This window comes from Hemiscyllium ocellatum, chromosome 18 (assembly GCF_020745735.1).
Source record: "Hemiscyllium ocellatum isolate sHemOce1 chromosome 18, sHemOce1.pat.X.cur, whole genome shotgun sequence".
NCBI classification, from domain to species: Eukaryota; Metazoa; Chordata; class Chondrichthyes; order Orectolobiformes; family Hemiscylliidae; genus Hemiscyllium; species Hemiscyllium ocellatum.
This window is the reverse complement of record NC_083418.1, coordinates 39,016,924-39,036,623: the sequence shown is the minus strand read 5'-3', so window position 1 is coordinate 39,036,623 and position 19,700 is coordinate 39,016,924. Positions and strand designations below refer to the sequence as shown.

The 19,700-nt window shown below is 38.4% G+C and overlaps 1 protein-coding gene across 1 annotated transcript in view; it reads left to right on the top strand.

Annotated features, from left to right (window-relative positions):
• LOC132824294 (serine/threonine-protein kinase BRSK2-like) overlaps nucleotides 1-19,700 on the top strand; it is a 946,497-nt gene that overhangs the window by 317,652 nt on the left and 609,145 nt on the right. Inside the window, 1 exon segment of the mRNA XM_060838637.1 lies at nucleotides 5,324-5,418. Within this exon segment, the coding sequence (XP_060694620.1) occupies nucleotides 5,324-5,418 (95 nt within the window).

The following is a 19,700-nucleotide window of genomic DNA, read 5'->3' as shown; positions in this document are numbered from 1 at the left end:
CTGCCAGTCAGATTCTATGATTAAAAGGGTATCTAGTTGATGAGAGATGTGCTTTGTGCATCACCAATTAAGTTAATTTCAGATTAATTATAGATAATGAATGCTGATATTACACTCATAATTACAGGCTGATTTTCTTTTCTGGCTGGATGCTTATTTCAATGTATATTTATCTGTTAAAGTTTTTGGTGTTGGGGAAGTTGGCCAATGATTTAAAATAGGCTGTTATTCTCAGCCTTGAAATTAGATAGTATTCTTTTAGATGGAAATCAGTGAATAGCCTGAGCATGGCCTTACTGTCCTACACATCAGACAAGAATTTGCACTCCACGCTGTACATCAGGCCAGGAGCCTGTACTTCATATACTATACCATGGCCTTTGGTCCATGCCATGAATCAGATAGGAGCCTGGGATCTCTCCATTGTATTTTGCAGGAATTTATGAATCTTTAATTGTAGTAAGGCATTTTTATGCTTTTTCAAATTTCTTACTAATCAATTGTACATAGGATTTTGGAGTTTATATATACCTTTGATTGTTTACTTGAAGGATTTTATGGGTGATAAAGAAGAGTCTTTTGGACTCGATGCTATCTGTGATGAGGGAAATAAAGATGCTGTAAATCTGTTAAATTTCTCCATTTTGTTTATAGTTAATGATATGTAGGTATACAGTTGAAAGGCAGTGAGGTGAAGGTTCAGTAGATTGCTGATGGGCCAATGCACTCCAAAAGCCAGATAAAATAGATTAAATTTCACTTTCCTAGAATTCAGAAGCTTGAGAGTTGATTCTGGAGATGCTTGAGAAAATAAATGCTGGGTAAGCATCATATATCATCACCCCAGCTGGCGAGCTTGGAGCGAGGGATTGCATTTTTGGAAAAAGGTTTTGGGTAATTTGGACTGATGAGGAATTTCTTCACCCTCGATTGTCAATTTTGGGGATGCTCTATCTCTTGATGGCTGTTGATGTTAAATATGTTCAAGACAGAGGCTGATGGTGGTTTTTGAATATTCAGCATATAATGTTTATGGGGATAGTATGGAGAAAATGGAGTTGAGGATCAGCGATCGTCTTATTGACAGGGCAGGCTTCAAGGGCCAGATGACCTACTCTTTTGTTCCTATTTCTTAGGTTCTTGTGTACTGTACATCTGTTAAAGCATACCAAGTGATTTCTGGCAGGACCTTGCTCTTTCTATTTTACATGTAGTTCCTGTACTGCATGTCAGACAGCATGAAGCTTCTTGGTATTGTCTGCTCAGTGGGATCTTGGCCTTCCTCTGCTAAAAAATAGGATGAAGGCAACTATTCTTATATTTTCTTATATAGATTTGTAACAGGAGCCAGGGCTTGATCTACTGTAAACAGACAGCAGAACATCTAGCTATATGTAATCCAACAGGTGTTTTATCCCTTTTTGTCTCTTGTTAGCAACTTTGTTTGCAATTAATTTCTTATTGGAAAAAAATACATCTTTTTATTCCTAACAATCATTTTTTTCCTAATTTTATCTGAATTTTTTAACTTTTTAAATAAACTTTCTAAGTAAAAATAATTTTCTTGTTTTAAACCGAAAATATTTTTAGTGTTTCAAAAACACCCTTTTGTCTTCCGAGATAATGGTGCTATGCTTATGCAATAGTGTTTCTAAATCACAAAGACCTTGTTTTATGTTGAGGAAACAGCAGACTACAGAGAACCACAAATACCTGTTTAAACAGGCTAAGTTTGACATACCATCATAAAATAAGGAACTTGTCTACAAAGTTAGTCTTCCACCTTGGCAACAGAACAAATTAATATGGCCAATACTTTTAGGCAGCAAGAAACAGAAGCTAAAGGCAAAGATCAAGCTCACAACAAACTATAAAACCCTTCCTTTTGTCAGAGCTCCAGAAGGGATGTAGAGTTACAGATATTCCAAGGGAATCTGTGTCCTTTTCTTTTGTCTTAAGATTTTGTTCTTCACTGAAAAGTGCACTAGCCACTGTCTACCTCAGAATTTCCCTACTAGCAAAATTGTTCCTCAGACTGAATATTACACTGAAGTATTAATTATAAACATAGAGGTATTGCTGGTATGGTTTCTGTGGTTTCACAACTCCAATTGCCATTAATTAACAAATCAATCTGCAAAGTCAAGGGAATAGAGATTGACTGAGAGTTGCAATTTGATAGAAAACACTAATCAATTTACATGGCACGGTTTTATTTTTCTTTGCACAAACAGCAGCTCACTTTCAATCTCCCGGTCAGTTTTAAGAACTTTCTGGATTTTTACAGTACATTGAACTTGAAATAAAATCACTGCAGGAAATTAGAATTGGTCTTTAACTGTGTAGATATTGTTTAATAAGGCATTAATAGTTGATGCAATGGCGATTAGTGTCACCAACCCAGAAAACAAACTCTTTTTGATCTAAATGAAAACTGAAAGAACTGTGGATACTGTAAATCAGAAGTAAAATCAGAAGTTGCTGGAAAAGCTCAGCAGGTCTGGCAATATCTGTGAAGAGAAATCAGAGTTAATGTTTTGGGTCCAGTCCTCACAACACAGAAATTGTTGATGCCAGAATATAAGAACTGGAGAAAATCAAACTAAATGCAGTAATAGAAATTTTTACTAAGTTGGTTTTTAAAGTGTAAAATTCTCTCCAAGTGGAAATCCACCAGACTATGATTAAACTAAGAATATTTTGAAAAGTCAGGATGCTTCAAAGTGGTCACCCTTTATCAATTAGTGATCAGGAAACAACCACCAAGCTTACAAAATTGGGAAAGAGTATGTGAATCTCAATTAAATCTCCAAACGTGCATTTGTCCACTTTCCATCCTTGGCACTTTGCTAAAACTCCATGCCTGTAGCACCTCATTTTTAGTGGTGATCCATAAGCCAGCAACATTGTTAATTGCTAGAGGTAATTAGCACATTGCTTTTTAACCGCAATGTCAGTTTGGGTAACACTCCATCCTGGTGTTTCAAAGCCATTGTTATTATTAATGAAATATGAATTGTTAAAAGTTACTATCTGAGCTTTGTACTACTCCCAGATTAATGGTCGTGTGCTTGTGGCTTCACTGTCAGCCCCTTCTGTCATGCCACTTCACTCTGGCCTCTTGTCCCTTGCTGCTACACTTCCTATTCTTAAATGTACCTCGTGGCAAAGACCATTGAGTCCTTCTGAATATCTGTTGGAGTAAGAGAAAAATTTTGACAGAGTTGATGCTGTCAGTGACTTTGAAATATTCAATGCACGTCTTAGTTTTTTTAAGAAAGTGGTGAAACTCTTTAACATACTCCAGAAACCTCAGTTGAAGCAAAAGAGTAATTTCAGGCTTAACTCAGCTTAAATTACTCCATTGTTATTTTACTTGATGGCTGACAGATCATTCCAACAGAGATAACATGGAAACAGTGCAAGTTATGAATGATATGCTGTGCCAGTGCTTTAGTATATGTGACAAAATGGCAGAATGCCTCTCTTGCAGTGTAGTGAGACTGAAACTTTCGAAGAAACCTTCCTATATTGTTTCAAATTTTAGCATTGTGAATAATCAGACTGAAAAGAATACTCGTTGCTATGTTTAAATGCTTGATATTGCAGATGGAAAGCCATTATTGTCTGCAAGGTAAATCTCTCCCCTATTTTCACATAATAAACTGCTTCTCAAATGTTGTGCAATTATCTATCCCACCCTATAGTAAAAACTCATTGTGCTAACTACCAGCTTTATTAGTGATTATTCTAGCTACTTTAAATGAACTCCTGAAAGCATGTGTAAAGCCCTTGGAGCTGTCAGTTTGTGAGTACCAGTCTTCCATGCTACTGTTTCTCCAGTGGATATCTGATAGCTGAGAGAGAGGTTGAGAATCAGCTCCAAAGAGAGCGTGTTTAAATCAAATTTTCTAAGACGCAGATACTATTATCTGATAACTTGCTTTAAATAATTAAGTTCATTCAAAGGTAAAGCTTCCCATTTAGAAATCAATTGAATTACTGAAGTAATTGTATTTTGTACATTATTTTGAAAACCAGTCTCACTCCAGAGCAGATCTCCACTCTAGTGTATTTGTTTTTAATCATTCATAGGATATGGTGTCACTGGCTGGGCCTCTATTTATTGCCCAGCTTTGCTTGCCCTTTAGAAGATGGTGGAGAGTTGCTTTCTTGAATTGTTGTAGTGCTTCCTTGTGCAGAGACTTCCAGAGTGCTGTAGGAAGGAGCGCCTCTTGATTTTTAACCCGATATGTGATTTTCTTGGTGCACAGAGTATTTAGTGCTCAGTTACAGGCTCTCAGCTTTCTTGGCTTATGTTGCATTTTAGCCCAGGGGAGTCACAGGCAGCTAGTCATGGTCAGAATCACTGAACAATCAAGGGGGTGTCATCCTTACGCGTGCAATATGTGCCAGCAGTTTACGTGGCCAACATACTGCATGTGCTTTAAGCAATTAGTTGTGTGTGGAAGTCAAATGGGAGCAGTCCTTACGGGGGTGAAGAGAGATGGGAAGCTACATTTGGTTAGGGGAAACCACTAAAGTCAAAGGTCTCATTCTTGTGCAATGCAGAAGATCATTGACCACCCTTCTGCACTGTTAGGCATCTTGCTTGCACTGCACTGACCTGCACTGCAATTGATGTCTTAGGCCAACGTGGTGTGGCTTCCTGGGCAGTCTGCAGGAAAACAAAGCCACTTCTCCCATGTCCTTTTCTGTGAAGAAAGGCCTGAGCTTCTCTTTGGGCCATATCCTCTGTGATAATGGCCAACTGTTGTAATAAGAACCAGCTCCTTACTTGCAGCTTTGGCAGTGGTGTACCAAATATAATGCCAGCAACATCAACACTGGTATGCTCCAGCTGCAGTGAGCACTTCCATCTATCTGACTGTGTATGTGAGATTCCCTGAGAAAGGTACTCACAAAATTAATATGGTAAAGATTTGTGTAATAACAGAAGGTTATGTACAAAAAGTAACCCTGAACTATGAAGGACTGGGCACCAATGAATCTCACTCAACAAAACAACTGTAATGAAAAATGGGAAAATTCTGCCCAGTGTTTCTGTGCACTGATTTAGAGATGACAAGATTTTAAACTTTGCTAGTATCTTCCCCAAATGCAACATAAATATCTGTGAACTCTGTTCTGCGAGGCTAATGCAATAGCTCTGGCATGTTTGATATTTGGATCCTATTAAAGGCCTTACTAAAATATATAGTACCTATTAATCACATTTATGAGTATGTTTTGCTGCTGAACTTCATAAATGATGTTAGTGAAATAGTCCTTAATTAGTTATTCTCTCTCTTTTTAACAATAGGATTGGTGAAGCTCGGAGTCCACTGTGTAACATGTCAAAAGGTCGCAATAAAGATTGTCAACAGGGAGAAGCTCAGTGAGTCGGTGCTAATGAAGGTAATATCCAAATGGGAAGGCTTCATTTAAATTCTTCTCCATTTTAAGGCAACCCTTAAAATTAATTTCATTCATCATATTAAACAATTAATTGCTGTAACTCATACTGTATCTGTTTATTCCATAATTATTGTGGCGACACCATGGAATTAAATATAGGATTCGTCTTGCAGGGAAATACATTATAAATTTGAATCTGGTGGGTACAGTGCAATAAACTGAATTCAATTATGAAGTGTTTTCAAGTTATGCTGATGCTATGCCTCATGTGCCATGCCACAAATTTATTTTAATGTATGGCTTTTTATTCCCAGTATATTAGGAAATTTATACAAGGCAAACTACTTGCTGAAGGGAACTTGTGCAAATTCACATTGTTTAGTTTCTACACCTTCCATGTGCATGCTGGTAACCTTATCGACAGCAGAAAGTGTGTAAGAGGTTTCTTTTAATGATGAATGTTCTGACATACGATTTGTGAGATTAAAACCCAGGTGGAAACAACCCAGTTTAAAGTGTGTTGTTGCAAGAGACCCTCTGAAGTGCTAATTAAATCAGAGGAACTCTGATGTAAACAGTTTTGACTGTGACTGAAAATCTGCTTGATAAACCATTTCCACAAATTTTATACATAATAATAGGATGTTGTCAGTGTTTTGCTATTGTTCCATTCTGGATTTATCATGTGACCATGATTTCTCTGCTGTATTTTACTGGGTTTCTCGCTCATTATCATTCACAGCTGAAACAAAATGAAAGGAGACAGACTCTTTAACATTACTGTGGAATATCTTCTAAACAATGTAACAATGAAGGGACTTTATTCAGACTTTAGCAGCATTTTGGGATACATTAAAGAAGGAAGCAGTAACAAGAATGGTCTAATTAGATATAATCAGTTATTATCTGAGGACTAAGCTTCTCATATGATTGATATTGCAGTATAATCCCCTGACATCCATTAAGGCATAAAAATGTACAGCACAGAGCGAGGCCACTTACCCCTCACACCTGTGCTGGTTCTGGTTCCTCAACTGCATCTATCTACTCTAATCCCATTTTATGCCTCTTTCTCCAAGGGGTTAGGAAAGCTTTATCGCCAGCATACATCCTTGGCTCTGTTGTCAGTACAGTCACACATTCTAGCAGTTTAGTTCTGCTAATCACTAATATGATACCAATTTTATATACTAAAAGATCTGTGTGCTCGACAGCATTTGGTAGTAATAGTAATCTAACCTTTGAAGATTACTGTATTAAAGTTGAAATAACTTCTTTACAATTAACAATACTGATTTGGTGCTTGAACCATTTGATTTGGAAATGTTGTGAAGAATAATTTATATGTTGGAGGAAACTGTTCTTATGATTATGTTCTGAAAATTATTTTTTTCACTTGTGCTCCATTTTAGATTTGCTTTAGATTAGATTCTCTACAGTGTGGAAACAGGCCCTTCGGCCCAACAAGTCTACACCACCCCTCCAAAGAGAAACCCACCCAAACCCATTCCCCTACCCTATATTTACCCCTGACTAACGCACCTAACACTGTGGGCAATTTAGCATGGTCAATTCACCTGACCTGCACATCTTTGGACTGTGGGAGGAAACCGCAGCACCCGGAGAAAACCCACGCAGACACGGAGAATGTGCAAACTCCACACAATCGGGAATCGAACCCAGGACCCTGGTGCTGTGAGGTTTTACTTCTGATCCTATATGCTTATTTAACTAAATTTAGTTTTAGGCTGAAAACAGAAAATGCTTCACTATATTGAATTCAGAATTTATACCACTAGTTGTGGGAACTCCATAGTTCAAGATTTGAAAGTGAATGAGGAGGACAGATTCTGAATCAAATTTATCTGTTGTTAGGTGTTTGGTTTCCCAGTGCTGTTAAATGTCAGACAGTTTAAATCTGTTTTATCTTGAATGCATCATCTTTTTTAACTATGAGAAGTTGGAAAATTGAGTTAGCCCCACAGTTCATCAAAACTGAACGTATTTGTATTTGAACTTTTTGGACTTTGTGAAATCAGATCCAATTCGTAGAAGAGACTAACTATAAAAAGCGATTATCATTAAATAATGTGTTCCACTAACCACAAGTGGAGGTTTTGTACCATAAATTTGATCATGTTTCAGAGTGCAAGTGGTGCCACAGAATCTTGTCCCTTATCGTATAATGCCATTTTTTAATCTTCAAAACAAAATATGATGCTATAATGATTGTAACATTAAAATAAAATCCTGGCTGTTTTTTATATGTAAAGAAACAAAGAAGTGTTTCTGTGAAATCATTCTAAGACAATATTCTAATTTGGTGCTCAGAGATGACCATAATCTGCTCGTGTTATCACCTACATTGGTATTTATATTATTCAAGCCTCGAAACAATGTTATTCCAGTAACCTTCCCTGATGGGGATGCATTGTGCTCTTTTTCTTTTGTTCTTTAATATTAGGTCCTTGCAATGAATAATGCCCTCTTTTATATATTAATTAGGATTCTCTTCCTGAGGTCTGATTTTTCATGAGTTTAATATAATTACTGCTAACTTTGAAGAAGCTAATGTGTGTCTGGATTTGTCTCCAATTATAAGCAATTATTACCAAGTAACCTCCTAGACTTATTGGCTTGTCTTTAGGATTAATGATTCTGGATTAGTAGTGCTGGAAGAGTACAGCAGTTCAGGCAGCTGCTGTGCTCATCCAGCACCACTAATCCAGAATCTGGTTTCCAGCATCTGCAGTCATTGTTTTTATCTTTAGGATTAATGATCTTAATGCACTTTCTAGCAGAAAGTCATCTACCATTAATGCTGGATAGGAAAGGAAGGTCAAGTTTTGAACTGAAATTTAAAATCTGAAACAGTTGAACAACTGAACATTGTGTGCCACAAGGTCAGCACTTTTTAAAGCAAACCCAAATTCAGGTCCCAACCTAAATCTGTAATAAAATGGAATGAGATGGTAGTGTCATGTGGCTTTGATTCACCCCAAGTGGAGTGGAAAGTCAATTGTGGTGTATATCAAGATTACAAACTACTTAGGGTGTTCAGTGGATAGCTAAGCTTTCTGTAAACTTGTGAAACTGATTTGTACATTTGTAGAGAAAGGATTCTAATTTATTTTCTCTCTAAACTTTCTAATTTTGTTTTTTGTTTGTTGGAAAAGGGCTATATCTGTGTCTCTATGCACTATTCTCTTATGAGTCAAACTATTAAAGTTTTAGCTTATTGGAAGTCAGGCAAAATAAAAATGGCGAAGCCTGCCTGGAACCTGAAGTGCACTATCAGTTCTCCCTAAGATCTTCTGGCGCAGAGCTATGGATGCTGCCTTTGGACCACAAACCCTCTGGCTGAAGTACTACTCCTAGTTAAAATTACACAGCACTTGAATCCCTCCAGTCTAACAAATGTACCTCAATCATTATTTCAGCGTCAGTTAGGTTTGAAAAACAGCAAGTAGAAAATGCAATTTAATAAAAGAATAATTGGATCCCAATACAATAGATAATTGAATGCACACACAGTCTAGTTTTGCTGCTTGGTGATAACATTGGAGATTCTCCCTCACAGTTGATTGCATTTTGGTGTTTGATGCAAATGGATAGTTAAAATAAACTTATAAAAGATGTCTGAATTAAGAAGAATAGTATAAAAGTCTGCAGCTTATCCTTTTATTCGTCATAAACAGACATGAGGTGCAACATTTCTCCAGTTCTGATCACATAACACTGATTTATCCGCCAGCTATGTAATTAGGTTTTTAATCTTTCAATTGTATAACGTTATTGTGATGTTTCCAAAATGCAGCTTCATTCTGAAAACAAAGTTATGATGTTCATGGCACTGTCCAACAAAATCTGTTTGAAATGCAGCATTCTTACTGAGCGTTTATACAGCCTTTCTTGCATTGCATTGTTTTTGAAAGCACTCGGTGTATTGCAATGTCAACCAATCAGAAACAGGCAATCTGTGTCACGATGTCCTTATCAGACACTCCAACAACAGTGTATCAAACAATTGTCACAACTGAAGATGGGAAAATATATTTTCTTTCTCTTGTTCTGTCACTCCATTGAGTACAATATGTCACACCAGGATTGATTTTTTTCTGACCCCTGTGGCAACCCTGGACTTGTTGACATCTTGTACAATTGATAATATTCCCATCTCTGATCACACTCCAGTGTACCTGTTAGTTAAGCTGAAGGATGCTATAGTGGGCCTGAGGCACTGGAAAATGGATCCCTTTATTCTTCAGGATAATAAGTTTGTGGACTATTTCTCTAAGGAATTTAGAGCATTCCTAGACATTAATTTAGGCTCAGTTAGTAACCTGCCCGTCCTTTGGGAAACTGACAAAGCCTAAGCAGGGGGTTAGTTAGTTCCTACTGTGCCAGTGGGAAGCAGCAGAAGGGCAAACAGCAATGTCTCCTTGAAGCATGGTTGAAGCCAGTCGAGAAGGCTTACTTTGACAGGCCCTCGTTGACCAAGCTACAGAGGATTACAGCACTGTGGTCTGCACTGAATTCCATGCACATGCAGACAGCAAAGAAGGAGGTTACTTTCGCAAAGGTTATATGAGCATGGTGACAAACCGGGCAAGTACCTAGGAAAAGGAGTGCTCCTCAAGCTATTATGTCGATTAAGGAAGGGTCTGGGAACCTAACATGATTCAAAAAGATTAATGCAGCATTCCAGAGATTTTACTCTGAATTATACCAATCAGGGGGTTGTGAAGAGGGGTGGGCCAAATTGGAGTCCTTTTACAAGGATCTGGAGCTCCTGGGTGTGACTTTCGAACAGAAGTCTTTTCTCAATGCCTCCTTAGCAGAACAAGAGGTGCAGGGGGCTGTGAAGCACTTCAGAGTGGAAAGGTGCCCAGTCCTGATGGACCTCCTAGCAAATTCTATAAGGAATTTATAAGCATATTGTCAGACCCGATGATCGACATGTTCAATGACTCATACAGCCATGATTATCTCCCACTATCTCTAAGAGAGGCCAATATTTTGTTTGTTAAAAAGGGGAAGGTCCTGGAGGACTGTGCTTCTTACAGGCCCATTTCACTCTGAAATGTTGACTTGAAAATTCTCTCAGACTCTTGCATAAAGGCTGGAACTGTGTTACCTACTATTGTTAAAGAGGACTAGACAGGTTTAGTAAAGGGCTAAAGATCCTCCAATAATGTTAGGAAGCTGCTTCATATAATTCAAGCGTGTCAATAGGTGATTTCCCTAAATGCAGAGAAGGCATTTGGCCAAGTTGAGTAGCCGTACGTTTTTTTCACTCCAGAGAGGTTTGTCTTGGGCGAAGCCTTTATGAGATGGATAAATGTTCTCTCTAGTGATCCTTTCACTGTGGTCATCACCAATGGGGTACAATCAAGCAATTTTAGCATTTTTAGGGGCAGCCAACTGGGCTGCCCCTTTCGCCATTGCTTTTTACGTTGGTGATTGAACCATTGGTGGAGGCCATTCGTAGGGATCCCAATATATCAGCTCCAGAAATGGGGTCAAGATTACATAAGATTTTGTTGAACATGGACAATGTCCTCATTTTTTTTGTCAAATCCAACGGTTTTGGTGCCTCGCCTGATACAATGCATCAGCTCATTTGGCACCTTTTCAGGTTCCAAGACTAATTTTGCAAAATCAGAGGCACTATGTATGAACCAGTTACTGACGGAATCAATTTTATGTTATCTATGTACTAGTTTCAGAATACAAAATATCTGTCGAGCACAATGTTGTCATTTGAAGCAATTATTGATTTACTATGAAAAAAAGGCTTAATGAACAAAGATGAAAACTGATTAGCATTCAGTTCCACATATGGAAATGTAAATATTAACCCTCCTGAATAGCCTGATGCATTCTGATGCAAGCTAGTTAAAGGGGATAAAGAAACAACTTTCCCGCTAAGATGAAAGAAACACATTGGCCAAATAATTGTTAATTCTTGAAGAAAAATGATTAGATATGAAATGTTCTAGGTGGCTTTTGATCTGTCCTCCTGGAACCCAAACAGATATCAGTAGACACATGTGGTTGTTACTGGGTGTTTTTAGAAACAGTTTGTTCTGGTGATATTGAGAGGAAGTCTTCCAAAGCTTCTCAGGAGTATAACTATACCTCTCAAGAGTCTTCTCAAAGTTGTGAAAGGATAAATCAGGTGTAGCAAACTATATCCCAACAGATTTTTCCAAGCAATATTCAACAATAACAAAACTCACCCCATAAACTTATTCACATAAGTTCTTGCTGAAAAAAACCCAGCAGTTTTATAGTTCACAGAACTTTGCAGATTTACTTAGCTTAATTTTCTCTGCCTGTAAGTTTTTTAATTTTTTAAAATATCCAACCACCAATAGCTATTTAAAGTCCAGGCAGCACTCAACTTTACAAATAAATCAATTTCCACAATTTTCTAAATATAACCTTCCAAAAAACAATCATAACTTCATACCACAACCAATGCCTGCATTATTGCCAACAAAAGCATAATGAATGGTCATTTCTTGGTTAGATATGCAGTGTTTGAGGCAAAGTAGTATTAGAAGTGTCAGATAAAAATTGATTGGCAGTGTTAAAAAGGAAATGTAAATTTTATGCTGAATGCACATAGTTCTAAATGACGTATTGCTACAGTCAGCAAGAAAATTTAACGTCAACATTAAATTGCACCATTTCACATTTGGAGCTATAGCTTTTTATTATGCAATTGTCTGTGCTTAACAGAAAATTTGAGGCTTTCTGAGTATAATTTTCCATGAGGCATTAGACTGCGCATTTTTATTTATTTTTTGGAATTTGAATGAATCAGACTCAATGTTTACCTGTTGCAATTATAATTCAACTTTAAACACAACCAAGGGACAATTCAATAGTAACTTTCAAGAGGGTGCAGGATAAAAAGTTGAAGGAGAAAAACTGCATGTCTAACATGGGACAGAAATAGTCAGAGACATCCATAATTTATAACTGCAAAATCAAATAATGTATTTTTCGTAGTTCTTGTTGCAGACTCCCTCTGCTGGTACAAGTATATTTGATAGTTTGGAGCAAGTAAAATGTATGTTGCCATTTTCAGTATGTGTGGGAAAAGTGAGAGTGGAATGAATTGGATTGCACTTTTAAAAAAAACTGGCGTTTGACAATATGCTACATATTAACCTATCATTCTATGATATGATTCCGCAATTTTTATGCTGTACTGTGCCATAAAAGACTCAATAGAGTGTTGGAGAGCCAGAATTGTGAAAATGAGACCTCAAAACAAGTAATATAAAATAGACTTCCATGCAGAGTAATTTAAGTGTCTGTTATACTGTGGAAATGAAACTTATGCCAATCTTACAAGTACCAATTTGAATTGTGCCCCAGATGCAACAGAACCCAGCAGGCTGCAGGCTTTTCATGGCAACACCAAAGATGTACTTTAAAGGAGAATAATAGTCGCTGTTTATGATAAGGGGTCCTCAGGGCCATTATCACCACGAGAATCCGTAATCATATTCTGTCAAATGGTCCTGAATAACAGCAAGGTGAGAGGGAATTTAAAGTCAGTTTCTGGAGTCTAGTTATCCCTTGTGATATTAGGAAGGTGAGATGAGTGTAGTAGAATATTGAGACTCCTAGCTATTCAAATGTTAGAATCACACACGTTACACTCCTGTTCAAAAAACCTCAGTGCAGCAACTGCAAGCATATCAGTTGAATTTCGCTAATGAGAAACTTCTAAGAGCAATTATTTGGGCTAAAATTAATAGATGTACGAGCAAGTTGATTAGGGAAAGTTAAAATCCTATTGAATTTTCCAGACTTATTTGTACAGGTAATGGGGTTAATGTGGGCAGTGCTGTGATATAATGTATGTGGACTTTCAGAAGGCTTTTGATATGCTGCATGACAAACTTTTGCAAAGTTATAGCTTCTTGGAGTAACAGGGCTGGTAATAGCATGGTTACAGATTTGGCTGAGTGACAGGGAACATTTAGTAATAGTTGAATATTTTGTAGACTGGAGGAAAGTTTGTAGTAGACTTCCTCAAGGTTCAGTGTTGGAACTCTTGCTTTAGTTTTCCTGCAATGTATTAATGGGCTTCATGGAGTCATAAAGATATATAGCAGAGAACCTTTGGTCCAAGTTGTCAATGCTGACCAGAAAACCTATATAAATCTAGTCCCACTTGCCCCATATCTTCCTATACTCTTCCTATTCATATACCCATCCTGTAACCTTTTAAATATTGCAAGTGTACCAGCATCCACCACTTCCTGTGGCAGCTCATTCCATAGACATATTGTTTTCCATGTAAAACATTGTCCCTTATGTTCTTTTTAAATCTTTCCCCTCTCACGTTAAACTTATTCCCTCTATTTTTGGACTCCTCCACCCCAGGGAAAAGACCTTGCCTATTTACCCTATCCTTGCCACTCAAGATTTTATAAGCCTTTGTAAGGTCACCCCTCAGCCTCTAATGATCCAGGGAAATCAGTCCCAACCTATTCCGCCTCTCCTTATAGCATAAGTTCTCCAACCCTGGCAACATCCTTGTAAATCTTTTCTGAACCCTTTCAAGTTTCACAACATCCTTCCTATAGGAAGGAGATGAGAATTGCACACTGCTGCAAAAATGGCCAAACCAATGTCCTGTACAGCTCCTACATGACCTCCCAACTCCTGTACTCAATGCTCTGACCAATAAAGGCATACATACCAAATGCCTTCTTTACTATCCTATCTACCTGTGACTTCACTTTCCATGAGCTATGAACCTGCACTCCAAGGTCTCTTTGTTCAGCAACACTCCCGAGGAACTTAACATTAAGTGTACAAGTCCTGCCTTGATTTGCTTTTCCAAAATGCAGCACCTCACATTTACCTAAATTAAACTCCATCTGCAACTCCTCAGCTCATTGGCCCATCTGATCAAGATCTGTTGAACTCTGAGGTAACCTTCTTTGCTGTCCACTTTACCTACAATTTTAGTGTCACCCTGCATACTTAGTAACCATACTTTGTATGCTCACATCCAAATCATTTATATAACTGACGAAAAGGAGCAGAGCCAGCACCGATCCTTGTGGCATACCACTGGTCACAGGCCTCCAGTCTGAAAGCAACCCTCCACCATTACCCTCTGTCTTCTACCTTTGAACCAGTTCTATATTCAAATAGCTAGTTTTGCCTGTATTCCATGTGATCTAATCTTGCTCACTAATCTACCATAAGAAAGTTTGCCGAGCGCCTTAGTGAAGCCCAAATATATCACATCCGTGATTCTGCCCTCATCAATCCCCTTCTCCAAAAAACTCTTGAAATAAAGGCACAATTTCAAAATTTGCAGATGATAGTTAGTTTAAAACATTGTAAACCTTGAGGCTGACAGTATAGATCGTCTTTACATTGGTGGAATGGATGGACAGGTGGCAGATGAAGTTTGATGTGGAGAAACATGATGTAATTTATTTTGTTAGGAAGAGCCTCTATTATCCACTACTCCAAAGGGTGTGCACTTGTTTGAAAGCAGCTCTTTAATTATTATTTTTTCACTCCCTGTACTTATTGGAAATTGGACTAGCCACGTAAACATTGCAGCAAAATAACAAATCAGAAGCTGGAAGTGAGCAACTCACTTCCTAATTCCCCAAAATCTGTTCATGATCTCCAAGACACATGACAAGAGTGTAATGGAAAGCTTCCACTTCCCTGGATAAGTACAGCAACAATGGTGCTTAGAAACTTGATAACCTCCATGAGAAAACAGTGCAATGAATTTGATATCCATTCAGCACCCTTAACATTCACACTCTCGTCTCTACTGACAGACAGTGCTGACAGTGTGTACCATATACAAGATACACTTTCCAAATCTGTGGTCATTACCGTCTGGAAGCACATGAACAGCAATTCTGTAGGAGCACCAAGCCTGAAAATTCCCTTCTAAGTTGTACTCCTTGATTTGGAATTATGTCATTGTTCACAATTGCTATGGCAAAATCCTGCAACTCTCTAACAGCAAGATGAAAGTGTGTGTATCATCTGAACTGTAGCATTTAAGCAGGTTACTCTATCACCATGGCTCAAGGGCAATTAGAGATGGTTGAAAAATGGTGACCTTGCCCACTGATACCCCAAGACAAGATGAGGGGAAAAAAACCTCTGATCGTACAACTTATAATGACAACTTGTATTTTTAGGATAACTTACTTGCACCAAATACAGATGAACACTGCATCTGCTGAGTTTCCTTGTTGAATCTCGAAGCAATCAAGCATTACACTTACCAACTCTAATGATAAATGAGTTGGGCTTTGCTGGTTTATGTTGAATTGATTGCTTGGAAAATACAAGTACATTGAAGTAACTTGCTGTTTTGAGCACTCCATATTTCTTTCTAGACTTAAACTTCATTTTCTACACTATAGCCAATGGTGAATTTAGCTGTATTCCTATTATATCAGTTTTAAGTGAGTTTTTTTTTCCTGAAATTTATCCTCTTAAACCCTCTGTACTTCCCAGTTGTCCCTGAGATATACAGCTGTGTCACCTCCTTTTCTACTGCTACTTTCCTCTTCAAACACCCGATTATTTGTGTTATTTAACTTAATTTCAATCATCTAGATGCTGTCACTCATCTGATCATTTACCTTGGTTCTGATTTGTTGATAATCTGCCTCAGTGGTGCTGTGTTCTATGCTTCATGTGAAAATTTACCTCTTATCCTGTCAGAAAGGAAATCAGACTGATTTGGTGCTGCAAGCCACAGTACTATATCTTATTCCAGTCAAGGAAAATAACTTTTAAAACTGGCTTTGATAAGAAAATGAAGATGAATGTAATTGAAATTTTCAAAATTTCAGTTTTGACCAGTCACATGTAAAATATGTTTTAAGTGTAATCGTTCCTTAGGTTCCTCTGGAAGGAGCACTGTTTCTGGAACACCCTATGATGTATCCTAGCAAAAGTATGCATGTATGTGTATAAGCTAATAATATTGTCATTCCTGTTATTTTTAATAATCACAGTGCTGATTATTAGGCAATGATTTAATCATTCCAGTTTAATCCCAAATCTAATCAGATAATTATGGTCTGCTTTTTGTGAAACATGCTGGAAAATAGTGTCACAAAGCTAGCACCTTTTTTTTCTGAGAGCTGTTCCTTGGCTCAAGTAGACTCCATCCTTGATTTTTTTGTCAGAGGGGCAATAGACCGGGCTGGGCTCCGATATTTCTGGTTTGGTACTGAGCTGAAAAGAATTTTGAGAGGCCTTTTTGTTTATATGTAAACAGATAAGAATTCAGGCCAAAGTGGTCATGCTTTAGAAGTGACCTGTATAAACAGAGGGGAGTGGTCAGCTCTCTAGCTGAGCTGAGCTGAGCTGACCTGTTTTAGTTCAGTCTTGAACTGGGAGGTTCAGCAGGGAGCTATGTGGAAACTCTTTCTTTTCTGTGCTTCAACTTCAACCTTTCAGCACATATTCCATTTATACTCTAAAGGGAGTTTGCTTATTGGGACTATTGTGTGTTTTTTAAAACAGCATAATTAAGTCTAGCTGGATAGGTTGAGTTCTGTAGGGGTCCTTTATTTTGTTCTTGTGTTTCATTGTGTAATTTTGTGAATAAATTTTTTGTCTGTTTTAAATTCTGCTAGTCAATCTAGCTATCTTACTCCGGATAATTTTCACTGTACACTTAGCGAAACAAATTGCAAAGTTAGATTAGATTCCCTACAGTGTGGAAACAGGCCCTTCAGCCCAACAAGTCCACACTGACCCTCCGAAGAGCAGCCCACCCATTCCCCTATATTTACCCATGAGTAATCCACCTAACACTTTGGACAATTTAACATGGCCAATTCACCTTTCCAGCACATCTTTGGACCCGAGGAGGAAACCGGAGCACCCGGAGGAAACCCATGCAAACACGGGGAGAACATGCAAACTCCACACAGACAGTTGCCCGAGCCGGGAGTCGAACCCGGGTCCCTGGCCCTGTAAGGCAGCAGTGTTAACCACTGAGCCACCGTGCTGCCCCTCAGGATCTAGGGCTGCCTGCTTAAGAATGTTTTGAGTGGTCTGGCCTGGTCCTTAACATTAGTTTGTCAACGTACTGAAGATAATATCACCTTTTGATAGCAATACCAATACATTTCTCTTTCACAATTGTCAGACTTAACAGGCTGTTCAGCATTGGTGTATGGACACGACACAGTTATTAACCTGGCAATTACAGTATGCCATTATATGCAAATTAGAACGAACGCTACCTTAAATTCCAGCTGTACATAAGTGTAATCTGCCTATTGTATTAACACATGTACTCTTTTAAAATGAATATTTTGGTCGTGAATTAAAGTTTAAATCTATTCTAAAAAATCTTAGTTCTGTCACAAAAATAGCTGCTATACATATTGTTTGTTTAGATTTAAGTTTGAATAATCTGAGCAAGACAGTAATGTAATCTTTGTTCTGTTAATAGAATAGGAGGTATTTTAAATGTTTAAGCATTGGAAAACAGAATCTTCTGTCTTTGTTAATCCCAAGTACAAAAGCCATCCTTCCTGGCAACTAAGGCTGGACCAGACTACTTGTAATCGTGCTGCTACCTTTGACTCCTGAGATAATCTTGGGTTCACATCCACATGTTCACTAATATATCTGTTTCCAAGTCTGTAGCATTGTCTTTCTCCTTTTCTAAGACAATTTTGAAAATCTAGGAGAAAGTGAGGACTGCAGATGCTGGAGATCAGAGTCAAAAAGTTTGGCGCTGAAAAAGGAATGATGAAGGGCTTATGCCCGAAACATCAATTCTCCTGCTCCTTGGATGCTGCTTGACCTGCTGTGCTTTTCCAGTGCCGCACTTTTCAATCCTCTTTACTCACCTCCACTTTACCAGTGCAAGGGTTCTAAACTTCTCTCTGAAATCTCACACTCTATCTCTGCTTCCGTCTCCACTTCACACAGTTCATGCTGTGCCCCTCTAACTATTGTCTACAACTTCTTGCCTCACTTTCTGTCATCCACGCCAACTCCTGACATCATTAACACTGCCCGCTCACTCGCTCAGGACATCTGCACCTGATGCAAAGGAAATAGTTGTGTAGCCCACTTTCATCTCTGTCTCATTCCAGGAGACAAAGGGCAGAAAGAGTCGACAGTGTGCTGCCTGACATTCAGCTCCTAACCCCTTCTGAGGAGAGTATCCTGACTTTGACCACTCCAAGTTGCGAACTCCAAGCTCCTTATAAGAGGCTACCCTTGACTTTGTAGGCTGGGATAACCCCCCACCCCCACCCTGAGCAAAAGCTATATCCCTTGACTTGACCTGAGGACTGCTGATAACCTTAACAAGTGTCCTGGCTTTGTGTCTGTGTGCTAAGCAGCAAGGCAACACACAGGCAATACAAACCTGTGGGGCAAGGTGAAGCAAGGCAGGGATACTGTGACCATCTGGGTTAATTCAACATGATTGAGAACTAAGGCAGCAACGTTGCAGCCAAGAGATTTTTCCTGGGCTGAAATTATGTTAAAGCAAGGGCGGCTGCCATTGTACCCTGAAGTCCAGCACTGAAGTGCAGTGCATGCTATAAGTGGATTGGTAATGTGCCACAAGGGATTGGAGAGACTGGCACATGTAAATGCCAATCTGTGGACATGGTGAGTGTAGCCTGGTGCTAGTGGATGGTGCCCTCAGATGGTTTGAATGGTGATCTTTATGGAGGCTCTTCACAGTCAGTAGTGAGTCAAAGTTGCCCGGTAACTTTGCTGGCTTCCATGTCAAGAATTCTCAGCATCTGATTTTGTTTGCAGTAGACAATAGGATTGAAAGCTGAATGTAACAGAGGTGAGATCTGCAATTTAAGAAGGTTGTTAACAAGCAATAATCCCCCTTTAATAGTCAACTCACTGTTACGTCTGAAAATTCTTACCTCCACGACCCAACTTAGCTAAATGATGCAGTAGGTTGATCCAGATGTTAAGCTGGGCCTTGTTGGATATCTTGTGTAAATCTACCATGTTTCTTGTCACAGCCTGTGTCATTTAGGGCCCTTTATGATTCCCAAAGTTACAGGAAGGTCATATATTGATTAGAAATAAATAGTTTTATTCTCAATTATCTATTTACATCTGAATTTAAAAAAGGTTGTGTTTTTACATAGATATGAAGGCAATGTTTTTCTGGTTGCTGTTGAAAGGAATGTAATGGAAATTATGTTGAGATCACAGAGATTGTTTTCTTGATAAAACTTATAAAGAATCTTTGGGTT